General features: G+C 38.7%; 1 protein-coding gene across 4 annotated transcripts in view; it reads left to right on the top strand.

The window, feature by feature from the left end:
• The window catches only part of CDH13 (cadherin 13), a 435,704-nt gene that overhangs the window by 199,241 nt on the left and 212,824 nt on the right, over nt 1–23,639 (top strand). For all 4 annotated transcript variants that reach the window (XM_064386249.1, XM_064386248.1, XM_064386250.1 and 1 more), the window contains one exon: nt 11,667–11,819. In XM_064386249.1, the coding sequence (XP_064242319.1) occupies nt 11,667–11,819 (153 nt within the window). The remainder of the gene's footprint in view (nt 1–11,666; nt 11,820–23,639) is intronic.

Below are 23,639 nucleotides of genomic sequence, written 5' to 3'. Positions count from 1 at the left end.
AATGATTTTTTTCCACACTATTAGCTACATTTACATTCTGCAAGATAAAGAACACCATAGCCATTATCCACCAATCCTATGTATGTAACACTTTAGTAATTTAACAGCTCAAACTTTCACAAAATCTTACTATTAGCTTTAAATAGTATTTTTTGACTTTGAACAGTGTTATGGCAAAGCAATTGTATGTGACTGGAAAGCATCTAATTTTGTCAGAGTTGGAAAAGATAAAGCTGCTAGAGGCAGTGGAAAAATATCTTGTATTCAGCCACAAGTGGATTAAAAATCTCAGCAATTTTTTGGTTTTAATTGTATGAAAACTGTAATTAAGATTTAAGTAATGATAAATGATAAATTCAGAGGCAGATACTGACTTGCAAGTTTATGAAATGCAGTGTTAAAAAAAGAAGAATCCATTATTTCTATTGCCTACAAATTTTTCTTGGCCTCAGGCCACCATTGGGCAAAATCAAACCTTTCATTCTAGAGCCTTGTGTGTATTTACCCTCCAGTTCCTTCCTTTAAAAAGCAAACTTTATTCCATTAATTCAAGAACAGAATTTATGTTCTCTGTGTGTTATATTGGTTCTTCAACATTAATATTTTAATTCTTAATAGCTGCTGATTGAAGCCACCAACTTTTACATTCTGAATTGCAATATGGAATATTTTTTCCTGCAGTCTTAGATGTCATGAAATATTGGTTTTTAAGGTATATTTGTTAGGAAAATACTTAAGTTAGACATTGATGGACTGGTTTTCCCAGAACATTGAAAAACACAGCTGCATATGGGATAAAAACAAAGATAAGTGACAAAAATGAATTTTTTTTGGAAGCTGTATTTTAAAATTTTATTTATTTACCTATTTTTTTATGTAGCTGGTGATGTGTAAGATAACAGCACCACATTTTAGGCACCTTAGAAAGTTATTTTCTAAAATGAATGCAGTACAGATTGTTATGTTAACAGTTTCAGTCTAAAACTTCCCATAAAGGTCATCTTAGTCTTTGGAAGTGTTTCATATTTTAAAAGAGCATTTATATTTTAAGCCCATATTTGACAATTATTGTTTAAAACATCCAAAGGTTGTCATGTGTAGTCTTTAAAGAGCCTGTTTACTGAAGCTTTAACTAAGAGTGCATTTCTAGCTTTAATTTTTTTGTTGGAATATTCCACAAGAGTGGGCAATGCTACCATAGGAATGATGTAGACAATGCTTGCTCCACATTATTACATTGTAGTTTTATTTGTTACTTAGTGAAAGTTGAGGAAAAGATCTGTATTTATCAATGCACTTTGAAGACCAGGAAAATATTTTGAAGAATATCTTTGTGTCACCTGACTCAAAGGCGTTTTTTCTTATGATGGTCAACAAGACACTAGTTTGGCTGAATTCTGAAATAAGGCTTCTTAAAAGAGATGACTTCAAACTTTAAACACAGTGTAATTGATCACTCAACATTCTGTGGATTATTTGTTATTTATTCTCAGAGATACCAGTAAATCTTACTTATACTCTTAAAATAATCTGTTGGAGCTCAAAGCAAGCAGCTGTGCAGCTCTTTCCAGTACCCTTGTAATCCCTTCAACGTTTCAGATTATTTCTGTAGGAGATTTTTGGCTTTATGTGGAGTTTTTTATTCTAAATGAGTAGTTAGATGAAATCAGGTTGACATTTGTTTGCCAGCAGAGAAAATCAGTGGCAACTGGTTCATTTAAGATAACACTTGGTAAGGACTGTGAGAGCTTTCACGATGTAGAAAGAGCAGTTTAAGTTTTTCCTGTTCCAAATTTGGCTTTTTCCTGCAGTTTCTCCAGGTATAGATGCCAACCTTTACACACAAATGCAAATGTTTATGCAGAAATATTGATACAAATATCTGTGTCAGTAGGAGATGAGACTAAAACAAAGACACCCTCACTTGGAACAGCAACAACTTTTGGCTTGCTGAGTCACAAAATGTAGATGCTCTCTGCATTTAAATTTTATGGCTCAGCTTCCAGTTTTTTGAGGAAGGAAATTATAAAATTTGCATGAATTATCACACTAACCTAGAGCAGCTCTTTTCTGCATAAATTCAGGTTGGGTAATTGGTGTTGTTGCAAAATTGAATTAAATAGTTTTGCAAGTCCAGAATTAGGTATACAGAGTTATCTTGATGTGAGTAAACAGGAATTATTTTGTTATTGTCTACAATTTTATTGGAGAGAGCCCTTACAAAGGCACAAGCAGGGGCAGAGCTGTTTGCAGTGGATTCATAAAATAAATGTTTGGTGTGCAGCAGTGACAGGAACCATCCTGATCTCATGGTGCCTACCAGCACTTTGTGATTACACCTGATCCATTTCTGTGCTTTTAGAAATGCATCAGTAGTTTTAAATGTTTACTCCAAAGACCTCCTGCATTTTTGTGGAGTACCTGGGAAGGAACAGATGTTCTGGGTTTTGGGTCTCGCCAAACCCCTTGAATTCCTGCATGTTTGGCATGTTGAATCTTGGGGTACAGGCTGCTCTTATTCAAATTACCATTTTTAAATAGAACTGCCATTGAATAAATGCAGAGAAAATATCAGGATCAGAGATCCACCCTTAATTTTCTTCTGACTACTCAAGTAATGGTTCCACTTTATGAACTGAGTGCTTGGCTTTACTAAAACCAAGCAGAAGTCACTCTGATAGATACTTCATTTGTTGTCTTTTGAATCTCTTTTCAGTGCTAGTGCTAGTATGATCAGGATTCTTACTAATACAGGAGATTAATATGATATAAATAAGTTTGTCTGGTTTTAGATTAAAAAAATACATCAGTGCTAATATTTAGTCACTGTAGACTGCTTTTGTTTCAAATTAGAAGCAGTCAAACTTATCAAGGTGCAGTTAAAACTTTCTTTTGAGTAACATTATTAGAAGTTTCTAACACGTAGTCCATGTTAGCTCTTCAAACACGGTCACTTGTGGAATTGCTAACAAAAGGTTTTTCAAGCATGCAGGTCAAATTTTTGATCAGGATTGTGTGACATTGATAATTTAAGAGCCAATATGAAGAAAACACAAATTGTATTTACCACTCATAACTTTAAGTTACATTTCTGCCTACGATTTTAAGGAGTTGTGAATACTCACAGCTATTTTGAACTGACCTCTGATGGTTTTGCACGAAAAGTGAGGCGGATCCACTGATAAAAATTAAAATGAGTATAGAGAACCAAAATTAAAATCTTAATTAAATTTTTTTAAAAGCATAAAATTACTAATAGAAGTATTCAGTGCTTCATCATACTGAAATGTTTGAAAATTTTAAATATCTCAGATAATTGTCAAACACAGCTGCCATCTGCCCTTGGCAGAAGCACAGCATCTGCTGAGATGCAGACCTGTGACCTCTAGATAAGTTTCTATACACAGAAAAATATTTATCTTCCTCCCATGACCTTCCATGAACAAGACATGAGCCATGGATTTGTTTCCTAGGGAACTACTGACTGAGGAAAATCTATAATTAGATCTGTGGGTTGTTTGCTACAAGTGGGAATTGGGTGCTAAGCAGGTTCTTAAAGTATCCACAAGTATTAGACAGACTTCATGCAATGGAACCAAATTTAGAAAAAAATACCCTTCATCATGATATTTCTTTTTTAATATCTTCAATTATAAAAATTAAGTACTTTTGATAGGGTACTTATTCCTCTAAGTTCATTTTAATTGCAAAATATTTTTACATTCAAGACTCATCAGGTTACTAGCTAAAGGAAAAATAAAATTAGTCAAAATCTTCCAAGAAATTTCTTCAGCTTCAGCTGAGTCTTAACTCTCAAGAGCATTTTAGGTGAAACATTCTCATCAGCTCCATTTTCTCACTCTACTACTCCTGTTCAGCTCCTCAGGTGAGCTCTGCAACTTCGGTGCCTTATTCTGCAATTCCAATTACTCTGCCCAGCTGGAGGGTCCCACTTAATCCAGGTCTTGATTCCTTTCTTTGCTGCGTGCATGGATCTAAAGATAACATTTGTAGCTGAGTCCCAGGGGCAGCAAACGTGGCTGCAGGGACAGCAAGCAGCCAGGGCTTTGTATTCCCCAGACAAGGCAGGGCAGAGCTCTCCAGCCCTCCTCAGCAGATTATTCCAGCTCAAATGCTGCCCTGGTGCCCCCAGCCCAGGGCCAGATCAGTGCCTTGTGCTGCTCTGGGTGCTGCACAAGAGGCTCTCAGTAATGGATTAAGACCTTGGTCTTATTCAGAATAACTAGCACTGTGAAATACCTGGGAAGAGGTGCTGTAAATTGGGTCTGGTCTCCTCTTTGCTCCCATTTCTTCCAGATTTAGCTACACCTGTGGTGATTACACATTGTGTATTTTGTCCTAAGTCATGAATTCCTGCAATTCCAAATCATCAAATGTGGCAATGTTGCCTCTTAATTTCTGCCTTTTTAGATCAGTGAAAAGCTTTCAGTAAAGCTCCTCTTTAAATCTAAATAATCCCTTGGTTTGTTTGTTTTTAAGGGGATTTTTGAGTTCCTCCTTTAATATTGTCAATCACAGTCAGGTTTTCCCAAACAGAGCACAGCTTTGGAGCTGCTCCGTCTGGCTGTCACTCAGCAGAGAGTGGTGCTCCAATTCCTCCAAGTGACAGGGTTTGCAAGTCACTTAAATAGCAAATCAAATATGGTGCTTAAATGGCTCCTGAAAGGCCAGGCCAGCCAGTGAAACAGCCAGGCCTCCTGCGACAAGGAACATTTCTGAGTCCTTTCCCTCTGAGGCCACAAAAACCTGTGTTTGTGACCTCTGTGCTGTAGGGAGGTGGTGCTGTGTACAGAATCCTGAGTCTGCAGATATAGCTGTGAAACAGACTGCTAGGAACAGGGAAAGGGGAAATTATTTGTAATGAATCTTCTTGCTCTTTATAAATTAGGAGAAAAAGGAAGCTGAGGAATTACCTGCTACAAAAGCTAATGCACATCTTGATGTGTTTATTGAATTACTTCGCTTCGATCTCTGAGCAAATGCTCATTGTTAGCTATTTATATTGGTTAAATCCTCAAATTTAAATCCCTGCAGCTGCTGGAAAGGGTTCTTCAGGGAGAATTCTTGCATCTGTGTACAACTACAATAATGAACCTGGGGCTGAAGGGATCCACCAGTGCCCAGGACTCCCACATGTATAAATTCATTTTGCTTCCCTTGAACACCTGTGCATCCCACTACAAAGTTGATCTGAATTTTATAAACATTTATGCGTAATTATGATAAAAAGCCATTATGTTGAGAAGATATTTTTTGGTTGGATATCAAATATCCTATTTGTTTTGATTATTCTAAAAAGATCTGGAAAATGGAGCCCTGGTGGTGAAACAACTTCACTGGTTTTTAATGTATTGTGTCATTTTCATACATTGAGATACTCTGTTGAAACATTTGCCTATCGAATTTATGAACCTTGTCAAATTTCAGATTTGCAGTTTTTTCTACTTAGTAAGACATTGTGTTTGCACCGATGTAACAAAAGAATAGTTGGTATAGCACATTTTATAGGAATAAGAGCCCCAGTCAAAAAAAAATCCTTCAATGTTTCACCCACTTTTTAAGCAGTGCAAGTTCTATTTTCTTCATGTACATAAAGTCTTCAACGTGGTGCTGGATCAGAGCACTCACAGTTTTGTCTGAATGCCTTCAGGCGAGGAACATTGGTACCATTTGCAGCCCCTAATCAATCTTACAAAAATGCATCAAAAATATGCTAAAACCGCTTTAATTCTCCCAGGCTTGTTCCTAAATCTGACACTTCCTGAAATGTTTTTCATAACAAAGTTCAGAGTTAAAATGCTAAAAAGGACCCTCTTGAAAATACCAGTGTGGGTTTTTTTTATCTTTATTTTCATAATTAATTTTGTTTCAATGCCTGACTTTTTTATTCCCATGTTCCTTCTCTGAAAGTTGGTATAAAAGTTTTCATGTTCAGGGTATTAGTATACCCTGTGCTGAGTATTGCAGAAATTTTATACAGATATGAAAACACTTCAGTTTACAGATGTACTATTGTAATAATACACATATTCCTTTTTTTCTGTAATTCTTAAGAGAAGAACTGAAAAAACAATGTGACTACGAAGTAATTGCTACTCTTGTAATAAGAGTTTTGACCAGTGCCACTAGGGTTTAAATGTGTATGAATGCGTAAGAATAAATAACAAATAATTCACAGAAACAAACACAGAATCTAAACTTTTTTAAAGGATTAATTACCTTGCATTTAAAGTTTTAAGTAATATCTTTGACTGAGAAGAATGGTGCAATAATTCAACCAAATCTATATCTTAAAGTGCAAAATTCAGATGTTTTATAGCAATGTGTTTCACCCAGGATCTGAAGTAGAAAATAGGTCTTTAAAGTTTAAAATAACCGAATTATGGCTTTCTTTGCTGGGTTAAATCCAGTCTGTAGTCTATGTACATCTCTTTTCTCTGGAAGATCTCTAGATGTGCATTGTTATTTGGACTGTCAGCAGCACCAAGAAAAATGTCAGGAGCTGATGGCACAGAAAGAATGTCTGTGATACTAAATGTGTTTTTTCCCAGCTCTGCTTCCCCCAGAACTCAAACTCTTCACCTCAACCTTGTGTTCCCCTGCCTTGGCTGTCTCACCGTTGGGTCTGTGTTGTGCATTCCCTTTCCATCCCGTGCCTGTGGATTCTGGAGGGCTCCTCCAGCTGCAAGCACAGATATCAGGATTTGAGTGGGAGAGTGACTGGCTGGATTCAGCTTCTCAGGAGAGCTCTTGGAGAGGGACAGAGCTTTGAAAACCTTGCCTCTTCCACAGACTGGACATTGAAAGCTGGTCTGGAAATGGTTTGAAATTTAGGACTGTGATATCACCTGTGTTGCTTTCCAGAATCACCTCGAATTGTTGAAGTTTTGTTTTGCTCTTTACTTGAATTTCACAAATATTGTTCATTCTTGTCTCCATCAACTTGTTTTGGATGTTTTGGGTAACATCCTGAGAGGGCACCTGCCCAGATGTGTTTTGATTGATAATAGAGTGAAGTTAGTGGTCCATTATGCAAACAAGAAAAAGTGGTGCCTGAAAAATATCCTGTACTGGGTTTATCCCTAATTATCACCAGTAAAGGACACAATCAATTAGAGAAGTTTTAGAATTCCTGTTAATTTTATGGGAATGAATCCACTGGATCTCCTTGCCTGTCACCTGCACATGGAGTGAATCTGGAGAAAATTCTAATCAGAGAGAAAACCAAGGTCAGGTTTGGCCAATATCTGCCTTCATCAACGAGCACAGTTTGGCTCCCATGCTCAGCCACTTTATCTGACATTTCTTTAAAGAAGCTAGAGGTACTAATTTTTACATAATAAATTATTAAACTCAGCAAATTATATAAATTCCTTTCTAGCCACGGGTTTTGTATGTTTAGCTTACAGTAATGAAGCAGTTTCTGTTGGTTAATGCTTTTGAATAACGATGGGAATATTTTGCATTTGTTTTGGTTGAAAGAGTATTTGAGTCAGCGTGGAGCAGATGGAGCCTCTGACTGCAAAGAGTAATTTTCAGTATGGCAGGACAGGAAGTGTGTGTTTATTTTAAACAATTTCTGAACAATGAGCCTAAACCATTGTTTTGCTCTTGTGGAGCACAGTGATTTGAGGAAAAAAAAGTTCACCTTTAAATATTACATGAATAAATTTGCTTCCTAAGAGGCTAGGGGAAGCAGGAAATCCCAGAACCAAACAACCCTACAAAAAAAACCAAAAACCAAAAAACCCCAAAAACCCCACAAGTGAGACACTGTTATGCTCTGAAATGAGAAGAATTGGGACATGAACCAAGTATTCCTGTCTGGGGGTGGGATTAGTTTTCTAATTAAAAAATGAAACTGTTATCATTCATCTGGCATCAATAACTAAGAAATTATGGGAGTGGTTGAGGCAAACACTTCTTAAAGAGCAAAACTGGTGACTGAGGATGGTCAGATTTGCTGGCACTGCAGAACTGTGAATTCTCTCTCTCGGGGCAGTGTGGGGTTTTTGTGCTTCTATTTCTCTTCTTCTCTTGAGAGCACTCTGATTTACTTTTGTGATAAACCCATAACAACAGGGGGATCACATTGCTGAAATGAGTTTGGCTGCGAGGGATACATAATGTCAGCCCAAAAATAGCACTGGGGAAACACGTTTTGGCCACGGTTCAGCAGAAAGCAGCTCCTGTCAGCTCCGTGATGCTCTGCTTGCTTGGAAGTGTCTTTCAGCTGAGCAGGATCACAGAGCCTTTTGCTGGGCTGTCGTGGGTGCTGTGCCTGTGGGATGGGTCACTTCAATTCCCAATTATTCTCTGAAGTACCCTTGAGATGGGAAAGCGGGCGATGGCTGAGTGTCCATCCAGTGCTGTCCCTGTGTCCTGGGTGAGGGAACAGCCTCCAAGAGTCCCTGTTGTTGTGGGATGCTCAGCTGGTGTCTATTCTGAGCCATCTGCCCACAGAAAGTCCCCTCTGACCTGTCAGCTCAGAGCAAGGGAGAATGAAATAGGCAGAAATTGGGATGCTGGATAAAGTATTCCTGCCTTATCCATATTCCCAGTGGGTGGCTGGTGGGGTCCTGTGCTGCTTTAAAAACCATTTCCTAAGAATGCAAAGCCTTTATCTGCAACACGTAGCCACTGCCATATGATGCAGACGTTTTCAGTATTTGAACCTGCACTGAAGTTCCTGAAGCTGTGAAAAAATTATGGAAATATCTGTTTCTGTCTGGGCTTCAGGTAGCAGTGACTGTGGGATTTCATTTATGTATTTTCGAAAAGTAAAAATGAAATCCCAAAGTAAACATTGCAGCAGAAATAGTCTGGCCTTGTTTTATCTCCACCAGGATATTGGGAAAGCATTGTTCTGCAAATGCATTGTAAGCTAGGAAATTTTCCTGTGAACAGGGCTGTGTTTGTGCCAGTGCTCCAAATCAGCCTTGCCAGAGGAGATGTCAGACAATCCTCCTGTTTTCTTCCTTGCTCTTGCTGAAGCACCAAACCATATGGCAAATTAAGCCTGATTTTTATTAAACTTTTCATTATACTGAGCTCCTTGTGAACTGGGAAATGCACTTTCTTTGAACTATGCAGCCATTATATAAGCATCTTAATTAGGAGATGGTAATGCTCTCGCTGACATTCCTGGGAGTTCGCGGCTCCCTCTTGTGGCTAATTAAGCTTTTTTAAGGAACCTTCTGAAAATGACTTTTTGCGAGCTGTCCACAGCTCCTGGGCTGGGCTCTGTGTCACAAAACCCGGCTGAAGGTGCTGGGCAGTGCCTGCAGGCACGGACAGGTAAAGCGATGGAAGGAAAAGCTCTGCAAAGCTCTGTCAATGTGACAGTTCCCTGAAGTCTTCAAAAAGCTGAGTGAGCTCATCCAGTCGTTTTGCAAACCTCTGCTCCCTGTTCCTCCCATGCTTTAGATGGTGGAGAAGGGTTTGCAGCTGGAGTTGGGATGAGATATGGGATGTGCCAGCTCCAAGGAGCACAGACCTTTCAGGCACCATGTTGGGAGGTCTCACCATCAAATTCAAGGTGAAGATCTTTGCCAGATTTGATGTTGAGAAGAAATTTTCCCACTGGTTGGGTTTGCAGGGACCCCTGTTACCACTACTACTACTACTACTACTACTACTACTACTACTACTACTACTACTACTACTACTATTGCTATTATTATTATTATCATCATCATTATTACGTTCTTTTCTATCTAGTGTGGAGAAAAATTTCCATATGAACATCTGGGTTTTTTTTACAAATTCCTTTTCAAAGCCCAATATTTGTTTTTCTTTCTTATTGCGGATTGTTACAACTGGAGCATTGTGTTTATACTGCATATTAAATTTGTTATAAACAAGTAAAGGTTGGTGGCTCTGGTGAAAATGGCTGCAGTATAAACACCTCAGAGTTAGACTTTTGTGCTGGCCAGTGGCTTTCAAGCCACTGCTCTCATAGGGGAAGGTGCACTTGCCTCATAATAAGTCTCAGACATCAGGGCAGAAAAGGATCAATTCATCTTTTCCCTACAAAAGTGAGAAATGGTCACGACATTGCAAAATCTCAAGCATAGCTTTATGTTAAGAAAAACTCATGTTTTCAGGCTTGATGTAAAAATACCAGAAATTGGTTCAAAAATGACCTGAACAGCAGGTAACTTTTCAGTAGGAGCCATTAAGATAGAGTTTCATCACCAAACCAGAAGTCTCAAAGTGACTTTGCCCCTTCACTTGCAGTGTTGTCTGCCTCTGTGTTTTGGCATGACTAACTCCAAAATACACAGGAAGAAAACTTCAACCATTAGTGTTTCTGAGTATTGGAAGGAGGGAGAAAAAAAGAGGTGAAACAGGTTTTTACTCTGAAATGTCTGCCTTCCCCAAAGGGTTTGGAAAGCAAAACTTTATCTGTGAAAATGCTGATTTCCTATTTCATAACTCTTGGCGATTTTTTCTCAATTAAAAATAAAGGAATAATGATTATGGAGTTAAGTCAAAAATCTCACTGCCCAGTAATCTGCAAACCAGCATTGCTCAACCCACAGCAATAGGGCAGCAAACATTTATTTCCTCAGGGACATTATTAAACACCCTGCATATTTATTATCTCAAAATTGGAGAAGGTCCAGATTTCTAAGGCCACTTTCTCCCTTCCTCTTCCTGAGCTGTAATTCAGACCAGAATGTAAATTTTTGCCTTAATGTTTCTGCGGAAATCAGCAATATGAAGCTGCTAGAAACAAAAGAACGCCGAACAGCAGAGGGAAGAAATGGCTTGGCAAGATTGTCAGCCTTAAAGGGCAAGATTAATTTATAATCCCTCAGATTCTGGTGTACAAATACAAATTTGCAAAGTGTGTAGCTTATAACTGATATTGTGTGGTTCTGAAGGTTGGTAAATGTTACTGTTGCTAATGACATCAGATTTTTAAGGATTTTGTTCTCATGGCAAAATAAGGTGATAGTAACAAGGAGTTTCCATACACTTATGGGTGTGTGTATATATATAAATAGGAATTTGAGAAGTGGACTAATTCCAGCTGTGTGACTCAGGAGTATTCTGGGCAAGATATTCTGATATTTTCATGCAGAGATTTTCCCCTTGATTTAAAATCCTGGGAAAGGAAGGGTTTGAAAGAGAACTGGGGGTGATAAAAAGCCCAACCTGAAAGTAGTGTGTAATGACTTCACAATGACTAATAAAATATTGTGTGATGGCTCTCTGGTATGGTAAGGGTTGTTGTGAAATGGTAGTGCTTCTTGGCAATCAATATAATATTCTCTTTTTTTTTGAAACTTTGTAGCTGTTCCATCAATTTAACTAAAAAGAAGAAATAGCATTAAATGAAATGTCAAATTCTAGGCATAGAGTGAATTCAGTGATGGAATAACAGAAACTTTAAGCAGTGAAATTGAAGACACTAAAGATAGGATAGGAACTGGCCAGAAACATGAGTAGCTTTTCCAGGGTTTAACACAAAAATTGCACAGTGTCTTGTGAATGATTGAAATCATATTTTATCATTACATTTTATTGGCAGGGAACACAGCTCAGCGTTAGTTGAAAGGCTGAAATGACTTATGTGGTTTTAGGATGAGTTTAAAAGATTTTACAACGTGGCCCATCGCTTGTTTCCTGCCATGCAGGTCATCAGAAGTGAAGGGACAGAGGGAGTAAAGTTTCGGCTCTCTGGGAAGGGAGTAGATCAAGACCCAAAAGGAATTTTTAGAATCAATGAGATGAGCGGGGACGTCTCGGTGACCCGAACCCTTGATCGAGAAGCGATTGCCAATTACGAGGTGAGTACCCAGAGATAACATCTCTGCCTCTCTGTTGATAGCATGCATTTTCTGAATGTGCATTTGCTCCTGAAAGATCTGCAGTTAAATTGAAGACTCAATTGCAGCCACTGTGCTATGAAATTTCAAGAACCGTTGGAAATGGTAAATGTGTTTGTTTTTCACTCAATTGAAATTTGTCTGCTTTCTGCATGGACTTCTTGTCATTTATCTTCAGTGGAAATGCCGTCTGAATATTGTGTATGCATTTGATTTCTGAATAGAAAATTTTGTTTGGACAAAGGAAGATCTTTTGGGGAAGTTGTTACTATGGTACTACAGAATTTTACATTTTTATTGTCAAATGGTCAGTGGAAACCACCATTGAACTCCATTTTTAGTAATGGGTATCTTTAATAGAGATAAAGAAGATTCTGATGGTATGAAAATGTCACATATGCAATGTGCATCAATTACACAGTTCTTACCACAGATTCTTTTCCTTGTCAATAAAAATGTTTCTCTTCATTGAATACCCAATAAATTATCTCCAAACCTGCAAAACAGCTGCCCCAACTTGTCCCAAAATACATAAAATAAACAGAAGATCTGTCAAATAATGTTTTCCATCCAGCTCTGGGAATGTGCACTCACAGAACTTGTCCCTGGCTGTGCTGATCCAGAGGAGCAGCAGAATTCCAAGTGCTCAGTACATGCTGCCTTTGGTGTCCCCCACAGGGATTATCTCCACCTCTGGCAGAGGGAGCACAAGGTGCCCTCCCTGCTGTGGGACACAGGCTTGGGGACAGTCCTAGCTGCCATCCCTGACCCCTCATTTTCATCTCCTGCTGTGTCATAATCACCACTTGTACCTCCAGTGCTGTTTCCTTCCTCTCTGGGAGAGTTTCCCAGTTTGGTGATGGGCCCTACTACTCAACCAGCCCTGCTAAAATTTACCATATGCTGGTTTTCAACACGTAAACATCTCCTTCCTATCTGGGTCTGCAGTGAAATGTGTGTTAAGCACTGGCACAGGATTTATGGGAGTTGCTGACGTCCTCCTTGCAAGAAAAACATTGCAGTTTCTCTTTTTAACACTGTTCCTTGTCTTCATTTGCCAGCTGTTTCTTATTTTATCAGTGGATTTCCACCTTAATGTGTTGAATATAAACCTTGAATATTTTTTTCTCCTGGAAAATCATAGTAGACTTTTCAACTTAATGCAGCAAACCACAAATGGCCCTCATATCTGATCTAGTGAAAGACACACTTAAATTAAGACAAACCCATTTCCCTAGAGGAGGCTCTTTGAAGCAATGTAAGTTATGCACAAGAAATGTCATACAGCAGGTGATCCAGAGAAATGTGAATGAGAGGCTGTGGTGCTTCCTGAGCTGTTATCCAGCACTCTGCTCAGCAGCTCACCCCCATCCTGCAGCAAAAAATGGGGTTGGAATGTTCTGAAGGAGAACCCTCAACTTGATTAGCTGTTTCAGATTCAACCCATTATTTTCCAATGTCATGGTGTCAGGAAGACAACAGGATTTTCTCCCTGATTTCCTTGGTACACTGAAAGGTGAATAACCTGAAATATCCTTGAATTTCTCTCAAAAAAGTGTTTTCTGGTTTTGTTTGAGCTTCCCCCTGCCCAGCACTGTGGTTCTAAGATGAAAAATTCAAAGCAAAATGCAAATGAGTAAAGAAGAGATCATTGTGAATAAATACAAAAACCATCAGAATATCAAGTATGTAATCAGAGGTGGGGAAAGGATAAAAAATAAAATCTGTTTGAGTCCTTCAGCCACACACAGGGATGCTCTGCCTGAGCACAGATTTATTCCCTGCACTTATTGCATATGTGCTCCAGGGGTAATAATTGAAAAATATTAATAGGGCACAAACCAGAGCTTTGGTGATCACAGTATTTCATAGAACTTTGTAGATTTTACTACCTCAGAATGTTTTAAATTAGCTAAGAATATTTAATCTGTTAATTTATTTTTTTTTTAACTGAACATTTGAAAATTTGGGTTTGCTGCCCTCTTTCTCCTGGAGGAATGCTGAAAAGCTTGTAGGGGTTCTTCTCTGGATTCATAACTAGAGGACATGATTAAATTAGAGAATATTAAACTCTGCACAGACAACTTTGTTCATTGTTTGTGTTGATCCCTTCTTTCCCTGTTTAAGTATTTTATTTCTAGTAAAAGTTAGAAAATATTTCAAAATAGGGTGAAAACATCTGTCTGAGGGTCAGGGCCTGCCATTCTTTTCAGTGGAGCCCATTTGTGTGGAAGTTGTGTTTTCAGATGAGTTTAAAATGATTTAAACCCAGATGAGTTTAAAATCTTTGGTTTTTAGCAAAGGCACTCAAGCTGGCAAGAGGAATGTAAGGCAGCTTGTATTAATGACACCACCCTCACCCTCTGAAATAAACTTATTAATCCACTTGGTTTATGAGTTTATTTCCTATGAAACGTGGTGGTTTGTGTTCTTAAAGCCCAAGGAATGTCAGCCAGCTTCAGTTTGAAGTGAAAGCTGCCCGTGAAGAGGAGCAGGAGGAGTCAGGGGTGATGTTATGCCCAGCAAAGACAGACTGTGTTAGAAAACTGTGTAGCAACTCCTTTTCCTCCTGGAGAGGTTTGTTAAAGAGCATCCTGATAGGAATTCTGCAGGTCAGAGTACACCCATGGATTTACATGGAATGGTTTTACTTTGGGGCTTGCTGGAGCTTGTTGACAAAATTCTAAATGATGCTCTGAAGAGGGGCTTAAGCAGGCTCTGGGCACGTTGTGGAATTGCTTCTGGGCTGGTGAGATAAGAGGGAGCCTAGAGCCCCTATTTAGTGGGAGCAAAAGGTGTTGCATTGTATAAATATGCTCTCAAGTATATTTGGTTTTCTCTCGAGATTTGAATAAATCAGACTAAGTCAGAAATTTCAGACAATGGCAAAGAGTTCATTTATTTGTTATTGGAAAGTGCAGATGTGGAAAAACAGGTGAAGGAGATTGGTGGGGAAATTAAAGATGGATTTTCTAGCTCAAATCAGTGAGGTGCACACCATCCAAAACCTGCCCATAATTTATAGAACTTCAGAGTCCACTTCAGACCCATAGTCTTTTCTGATTCCAACAGAACAGATATATTAGTGACTTTTCAGTTCTTTCCTTGAGGAAAAAAACCAAAAAACAACCAAGTGCTTTTCTAAAGAGATGTGATAACAGAGCAAAAGGATTGCAGTGAAGCTGGAAGGCTACTTGTGCTCAGTGTTGATAAAACTCCAATGAATTAGGAAACAAAGGGTCAAACAGAGGGCCAGTGAAAATAGAAGTCTGAAAACCAGTGATTATGGGGTAATCTGTTATTTAAAACCCCTGGGTTCATTTTCAAAACCTCACATTTACCTGGGTAATGTATTTGTAGGCAGAATGCAAGGAAAGGCAGGAAGAGTTGTAGAGGTTGATTACCACTGCCAAGATGACAAAAAGTTTTGAAGTTACAAGAACTCTGTCCTTTACTCCAACTTATGTGGGTCCAACACACCTGGCAAAAATCCCTTATTTTTGTACTGCTCATGGATGAGATGTGGGGTTGGGCATTCCTTGGGCCCAGGACAGAATCTCCAGTTGCAGCAACTCGTTTCCCATCACTTCCCACCGCTCAGAATCCCTGCAGCCGTGAAATCCAGTCCTGCAGCCTCTAAAGCATCAGTGGCAAAGTGCCATTGGGGTGCTCCAGCTGGAACTCAAGCTTTTAAAGGGCGTTGCCATCGTTGAAAGGCAACAAATGTCTGTGGAGATGAAATAATCAGAAGGTGATCCTCTGCAAGCATGAAATGAAGTGGCTTGATAAAACTGTGTGCAAATTAGAGCTGTGACCAAATTTACCTAAGCAATTTGAGCTGCTAATGAAGAGTTAGTTTTAATTATTTTTTAAGTAAAGAGCTTTATTTGCTTTAAAAAAATCCTTAACAATCAGAGGTGTGAAATCAGCCCTCAGCTTTTTTTTCATAATGGCAGATGACACTTCTGTGAAAGGATGCCTTGCAACTGGTAGTGACAGACTGAGATATTTAGAAAACTTATGTTAACAGGGCTGAAAAGCAAAGTGGGAGTGTGTAGTTCTATGAAGAGTTGTTTCTATATGTTGGCTGACATGTAGGCTGAGAGGAGGGTGAAGATTTCAGACCCATCAACAGCTCTGTGCTGTGAGCTGCCTCACTTTAGGGACTGAGCCACATATTGAGGGTGAGGCTGAAGCCCTGATGGGCTCAATTCCCCTGTTTAATAAGGAACAAGCAATGGAAATGCTTCACAATGATGAGGAAAACTAGCTTGGTCAGGTGCTGAGGAGCATTTTGTGGGAAAGATTTGTGAGTGCTTTAAAGCATTTTTGCAGATAAGGAAGTGTTACTATAGCAAAACCCTGGAAGTGAATGGCTGTAATTTATCCTGTGCAGAAGAAGGAATTTCTGGCCTGTGTAAGTCCATTTTAGTGCAGCCACATCCTTTTTGGAATGATTTATCATCCCCTGATGCTGAATCTCTGCTGATGCTGGCTGGAGATCTATGGACAGCACACAGAAACATGCTGCTCCTTCAAAAGGAAAATCGTGTGTTTGTATCTAACTTCAAGAAAAATGTAAAAATGTATTTTAATCCTGGTTATCTGCACCGGCAGATTTGTCTGGAGTGGAACTGATCTGCTCTGTTCTGAGCTGAAACCAGCTGATGGGGAATGTCAGACTCCAGTCATCTCCTACTGATATCCCAAAAACAGGAAGGCATTCCGTCTTTCATTGCAAGAAGTTTGGTCTTGTAGAGATGTGAATTGCAGTAAAATGTGCTTGATTTAATTAAAGGATTATTAATATACAGACCAAGCCCTTGAAAATACTGGTGATTTCAAATTGCATCAAAAATCACAGATTAATGGCAGAGTTCAAAGTTTCAGGAAGGAATCCTGACTATTTAGCAAGGAGAAATGAAAGAAAATTTTACTGTAAAAAGAAAAAAAGAGTTCTTGTGGAAGTATAAAATATAATTATTAATCAGATAGAGAATTATTTATGTACATGAGCTACAGTCAGATCAACTGAAATACAGCTGAAAATTCTGACAGGGAAAAGATCCCTGTAGCCTGTGTTACATGTTATACGTAGGGAGTGCAGGAGATAAATGTTTTTTCCTTCATATTGCTGAGATTTTATTTGATGTTCATCAATGTGCTCTCATGTTGGGGCTCCAGATAAATTCAGAGAGGACCCCTCAAAACAAAAAAAACCAAACCTGGAGGCAGAAACAAACCCAGCAGAATCCTGGATCCTTCAATGAGATCCATATGGGCAGACTTCTGAATTCACGGGAAACTTTCTGGCTCTGATTGTTTACCAAGGTCAAAGCCAAGGTGATCACCAGAACTGTGGGCATAAATCAAATATTTGAGCATATAAATTTTAAGTGGAGCCTCATTTCTTAAAACTGATTTAAAGAATTGCTTGTGCAGCTAGGATGGAAATGGGATTTCCAGCTACTGGAAATATTTCTCTCCCAAAGTTGGTTTATGGCATAAAGAGAAAATCTGACAAGAAGTGAAGCTAAAATTTGTGTCATTGTTATGTATTTTATCTCGGGGGAACAAAATATTCTATATGAACTCTGTAATTTACCATATCTTGTTCATTTTTCCTGGCAATATTCTGTTCAATAAATACTGTATGTAAATCAATACCTCCTAATGTTATGAGATATCAGCAGGGAGCTGTGATTCCTTTCAGAAGGCAGTAAGATCCTCATTTTATTTCTGAGGAAAGACGGCAAAAGTCAACAGTTGGTTTTGTTGGAGGGCATTTTCTTTATTCTGAGCTCTGACTGCTTGCCTGGCTTTGCCATCCCTGCTGTTCAACAGCCCTGGTGTGTCATTTGTAGGAGGAACAGGGAGGAATTCTGTGAAAAGGAGAAATCAGCAAAGCTTTGTTTATAACCTATGACTGTCAGGGCAGTGGGCTTGGGTTTCCATCCTAGAAATTACACACTCTCCAAACACCAGGAAAAATGAATATTTTCCTGTTGAGGGGTGGGACAGTGGAAATGCAGAGCAGTAGGAACTACAGGAAAATGTGAGTTTATTGAGACAGTAACAAATGACATTAAATTTATTTGCATGGTGGTTAAGTTTCGCAGGTTGTTGTCTGTTGTTCTGTTGGTTTGGGTATTTTTAAAAATTATTTTCTAATAGAATACTCCCAAAAAGAATAATGATGTGTTCAGTAAAAGACAAGGAGACTAATAACATTTTTGTCATATTATATTAATTGTCTATAAAACCACTTTTGTTATTATATATTAATTGCATTTTAAGGCATTTAAAAGTCATCAAGATGCTTCTTTTCTGTTTAGCATGATTGATTTATTTGTTTCTTTTTCCTGTAAGTATTAAAATAACCCTCCAAATACCTTGCTGAGGCCCCAGTGTTCTGGGTGCAGCAACAATATCCAGGAACTTTGCCCTTTCCTCAGAACTTGTGTTTTCCTGCAGGAAAGGAAGGAATCTTAGGAGTTCAGGGGAAAGATGGAAACATCTCTTTGTTCTGGTTGGTGTTTTTCCTACTTGGGTCAGAAATCTTTGTCTGCTCATGAACCTTTCTTGAACCAGCCTCACCCACAACCAACCTTGGGTTAAATAGAAATTTTTATTCTTGACTTTATGAATGGCAAGGAGGGTAATTTTTCATCTTTTATTAGGTGTAAATTTTGGTTGGTTTGCTTTTCTGGAAAACTGCACAAGTTCTGAGTTTCCTGATCCGTTGCTAGAGTTGAGAAATGTTGCAGTGGGAATTTTGGCACAGAGCACCTGTCCTGTGGCTCAAGACAAAGTCAAAGTCTTGAAGCTCTGGCCTTGCTTGCTAATTTAAAAATAAGTTTTTTGTCATCCATCAGTGACCTTCATAATGTAATACAGACATTTTGGAAGTTTGGCTGCTCAAACCTCCACCTTTTTTTCTTCACAACACAGAAAGAATTCTGTCTTATTCAGATATTTATTCAAAATTCAGAATCTTAATGTCTAATTGCTGCAAAGACTTTGATTTCTATGGCTATGTCCTGAAGCTGGAAATGTGGGACCGTGGCTATCTATAGCTTTTGTTTCTGGACAAGACAGGTATGGTCTGTAATAAGGTTTTTTAAATTTTCTTAAGAAATGACACGATGGATTCATTATATTTTTGTCAATAATTCCCTGTGTGCAGCAAGAGGAGCTGATGCCTCCGTTCTGGCCTCTTGTTCTTTATGGACCTGAAGAAAATCACATTGCCTGTCTTACCTTTTCCTGCCATCTTCTTTTCATTTTCCACCTTCTTGCTCTTTTTCCCTTGCATTTTTAACTTAATTCCACAACATTTTCCTCATCATCTTTCTTGATGTTTTATGTAATTCACTTCCACTTTTCCTACACTCTGCATTTCCTTGTTCACACCCTGACCTGTTTTCTGCTCTTTATAAATCTTGTTGCAAGGGGAACACACAACCATCATCTGAGCATAAATTTGTTTGGTTTTTGTGCAGAACCTTTCCACTGTCTTTGCAAAAGTTGTGCTGATTTATCCATTCTGATCAGCTGTGCCCATAAATAAATCCCTTTAGAAGCCTGTGTTCCAGAAAACATTGACTTCACATTGCTTGTTACAGGATTTAAAAATTTCTGCAATTTTGGTGAAATAGTCCAGGTTGTAAATATCTGATGCTAAGAAAATTTCAGCGGAAAATTGAGCTTTGTTCCCATGTTAACACCTTTCAGTCTGTACATCTCCTCCATCAGCTTATGGGTATTAATTGAAGAAGTGTGTGATTATCTGGAAATTTCTAGCATTCAGTTTATTCAAGGAATTATAATACTTCGTTCTGTCAGCTCTGGAGTTGTGGTCTGCTCAAAAGTGAGCACAGAAGACCTGATATAATAATTAGTTCTGTGACTTCAGAACTGTGAGTTTAATGCTTGATCTGTATAGAATTATTGTAGGATAATGGGTCATCATTTCAAAGCTGTATCTGCATGTGTTTGGGGCAAAAGCACTAACCAGGTTTTTAATTTTAATGCAGAGGTAAATTTTAATTTAATACTATATTCTTGCAAAAGTTCTGAAAAGAATTTGTATAAAATTAAAAAATAAGGATGCTTCAAGGATTTGTGGACTCAGTGAATTACTGTAACATCATTAGAGGGAATTAGGCTACAAGTGAGAAAATTTAAATATCTTTTCCCAGTTGAATGTGCAGTTATCTTCAAAATCCAATCTTTTGATATCTGTTATTTTATACACCAAGGTTTAGGAGTCCTTATATAATTCAACACTTTCATAAGACCCCAAACACTTCATTGTTAAGTATTTTTAACATGTCCCTAAGATATTTTGAGGAAAAATGACACTGTGGACCATGGGGGTCTCCATTATTGAAATGGTGCAAAAATCACAGTGTGCTGGAAAAAGAAATGAAAAAATAACAGAAGATTGGAGACTAGGATCCAACTGGCCAGGTGCCCTCCAAAGTTTTGGACTGCAGGGAGTCATCTGCATCCCAGCCCATGGGTGAGACAGATGAGCACCTGTGGGTGGGTGATAGTGACATTTCATATAGGGTGACATTTCATAGTTTGATCTGTGGAAATGAAATCAGAACCCTTTGTGGGTTGTCTCTCCCACACCCGGAATCCATCAGCTGTGAGCACACTGCTGGAATTCGTGCAGCTCTGTGCCTTGGGGGCACCACTGGGCCCTGCAGCTGCAGCTCAGCTCACAGATGCTGCAGGAGCAGAAATAAAACCCATTTTCCCCTGGTGTCACAGGTGAACAGGCGTTTGCAAGAAATAAAATGATTTTTTAATATAGTTCTGAGTGATAGATTCACCAAGCAAGCAATAAGAGATTAACTTATACACTTGTCCATTTTAAGAAAATATAGCTGCACATCACTCTGCTGCACGTGTGTCTGTTCCAGCTGCCTTTTTGCTATTCTTTGACTAAATACCTCCAAATATGCCCAAAATATATGGCACTGCACAAACACAAATGTATGATTTCATAAACCCTAAGTGCATCCTTCTAACCTGGTTTCTGGGGGGCATTTTTTGATCCACAACATCTGAACTCTGGAATTCTTTTTGGCAGTTAGATGTTTAATTCTTTAAAATGGAAATAGGACAGGACTTGATAGGTGGAAGTTCAGAAAAACCACTAACTGTGATAAAACTCATGAAAATGTAAGTTTGCAACACTGCACACTGAAAGCAGAGCAGTGAGAATTCATTTTTTCCCTTTATTAGCTGTTTTTGATGAAAACATTCATGGAAACAGCTGATTCTTCTGTGTTCACATTTTTCTTTCTTTAGATCTATTTCACTGCAGAAGAGCAAACGAGTGAGAGAGGTTGAGGGAACTAAAGTTATAAATATTTAGAAACACTGCATGAAGAGACTTCTAATATTATGGAAATTTTACTTTGCCATGATTTTATTTGCATGTAAATGATAAAAGTCTTGCTGTATTTATCCTGGTTTACTCAGGTCATAACTAATTATTTCTTAATTAGACAAATTCCTTAAAATTAAGCTACATTTATGTAAGTGTCTTGGTTTATTTTCCCTCCTTTAGTAGCTCATTAACAGGAGACGTGACTTTAGTTTAGGAACTTTCAAGAGATAATTTGCTGATATGAGTTCATGTAGAGCACCATATGTTTAGACTCATGTGGTGGATCTTTTTGTTTTGAGGGGTTTTGCACTTTTTCAGTAGAGAATAGAACAGGTTCCCAGTAGCTGCTGGCAAAACCTCTTGAGCAGGTGTGAGACTGGGAGGTTTCAAGGACAGCCACTGGAATCCTGACCCTTTGAGGTTACCCCATAAGGGCATTGTTTTTCTCTGATTTTTGCAATCTTCAAAACATTTTGTCCGAACTTTTTTTGTCTGTTGGGGCTGGGAAATGCTCTGCTTCAAACTCTTCTCAAGTCCAGCACTAAAACATGAAAGAACATCAAAGAGTCCAGTTGGGACTGAGGGCTTCAGAGTGGGAATGGGGGAGAAATACTGGGGAAGGTGGTGTGGAACCAGAAAACCTCCATCTGAAATGCTTCTGTACATGTGAAACCTGGAGAAATACAAATTATTTCTTCTAGTTTTATAATTAACAAATGTGATGTGCTGTACCCTGCTCTCCAGCTGCACCTACAGTTTAAATTTGCTAAGCAGAGACAGTTCATCTTTGCAGAATTCTTCACCACCTCTGCTCTTGACATTATTCTTAATATTTATTTTACACACTGGCAATTCAGATATCTGAATGTAAGGAATTGAAAATACCTATTATCTATTTAAGGCTCTGTTATTATATATATTTCTTAAATGCATTATGTATCCATAAAACACAGGTGATCTGTGTTCATATACAAAGAACAGATTTTATTTGTGGATGGGAACAAATAAAGCAATGTACTGCAGTCACATTTCTGTTAGATTCAGAAGATTTAATAGAGTAATAATAATGTAAAATAACAGGATTAGATTTACTATGTAGAAATTACTAAGAGGGAGGAAAATCATGACAGTTTTAAACTACCAATTTTTCTTGTTGTCTAAAACAACCTGTAAAAAATTTTCATTTTTTTCCTTGCTGCTAAGGAAACATAGTAGAGAGGACAAAAAAGAGGTGAAAAAATTGTTCTAAAAATAACATATACTGCTCAAATGCTATGAAACTTTGTTGTATTTTCTATTTTCCCCTCTAAAGAGGACATTTGCTGTGGCAGAACGCCTTACTCTCCTTGCCAGTTCTCATGAAATTCTAGTTTACCTGTGATTAGTGTGATGTTTTCTCCCTCAGGGAGGGCCTGATTTTCCTCAGGGATTTGAGGTGTGAAGCCCTTATTCCCAGAAACTTTTCAGAAAAAGTTTCCTCAGAAAAAGTTGCAATCTTTGTCCAGCCAAAAATGTAGAGCTTCCAACAGAAACTTGGAGAAAAAGCAGTGATTTTGGTACTTTCAGGCCTCAAGTGTTCCTGAGTTGGAATTTTGGGATGCTCATGGCTGTGCTGAGTGTGAGTGGCAATGACCTGGAGGAGTTGTGGAATTGCTGTCCACAAAGCACAGCCTGTGGTGGTTTTGGCCTCAGGAGACCAGGTTCTCCAGACATGTCGCTTCCTTGTGATGCCTCAGGTTTAGCTTTTGTATTTTTCACATTCTGAGCTGCTTCAGTGTGTGGGTCTGAGCTTCACATCAGGGGATGGTGAGCTCTGTGCACAGAGCAGGGACACAAAACAATTCCTGCTCCAGCTGGGCACCAAGGACAAATGATCCAAATCTCAGCCCAAGAGCACAAACCCCGTGGGCTGCAGAGAGAAAAACAAGCAGGATGGGACTGCAGGGGCTGCAGCTGGAACTGGACAGTGAACTGCAATCTGCACATGGAGCAGAGCTGAGCCCAGGGAGAGACCCCGGCAGCGCTCGTGCATTTTGGGACCATTTGGGTTCATCTTGGGTCCATTTTGGGTTCATTTTGGTTCATCTTTGCTGTAGTCCTGCTGAGCTCTTGTACTGCCCAAGGTGGATCCATTGAGGAGATCCTTTTAATAAATCCCTGCTTTCTTCTTTAGCTCTGTCCAGCCTCTGTTCTAGCTCTGCCTTCTCAAGGCATCACTTGTCCCCCAGCTTGGTGAGACACAGACGTGGCACTGCACAACTGGGAGACTCTAATTCATTTGTGCCCTTTAACATCTCAAGAAAGCCTCAGTTTTAAAGACACCTTCCATTCTGCCAGGTTCCAAATTGCAAAATTAGCAATCCCTATTAATTTCC

The sequence above is a fragment of the Passer domesticus genome, chromosome 12, assembly GCF_036417665.1.
Source record: "Passer domesticus isolate bPasDom1 chromosome 12, bPasDom1.hap1, whole genome shotgun sequence".
NCBI classification, from domain to species: Eukaryota; Metazoa; Chordata; class Aves; order Passeriformes; family Passeridae; genus Passer; species Passer domesticus.
This window is presented reverse-complemented; position numbering and strand designations above follow the sequence as displayed.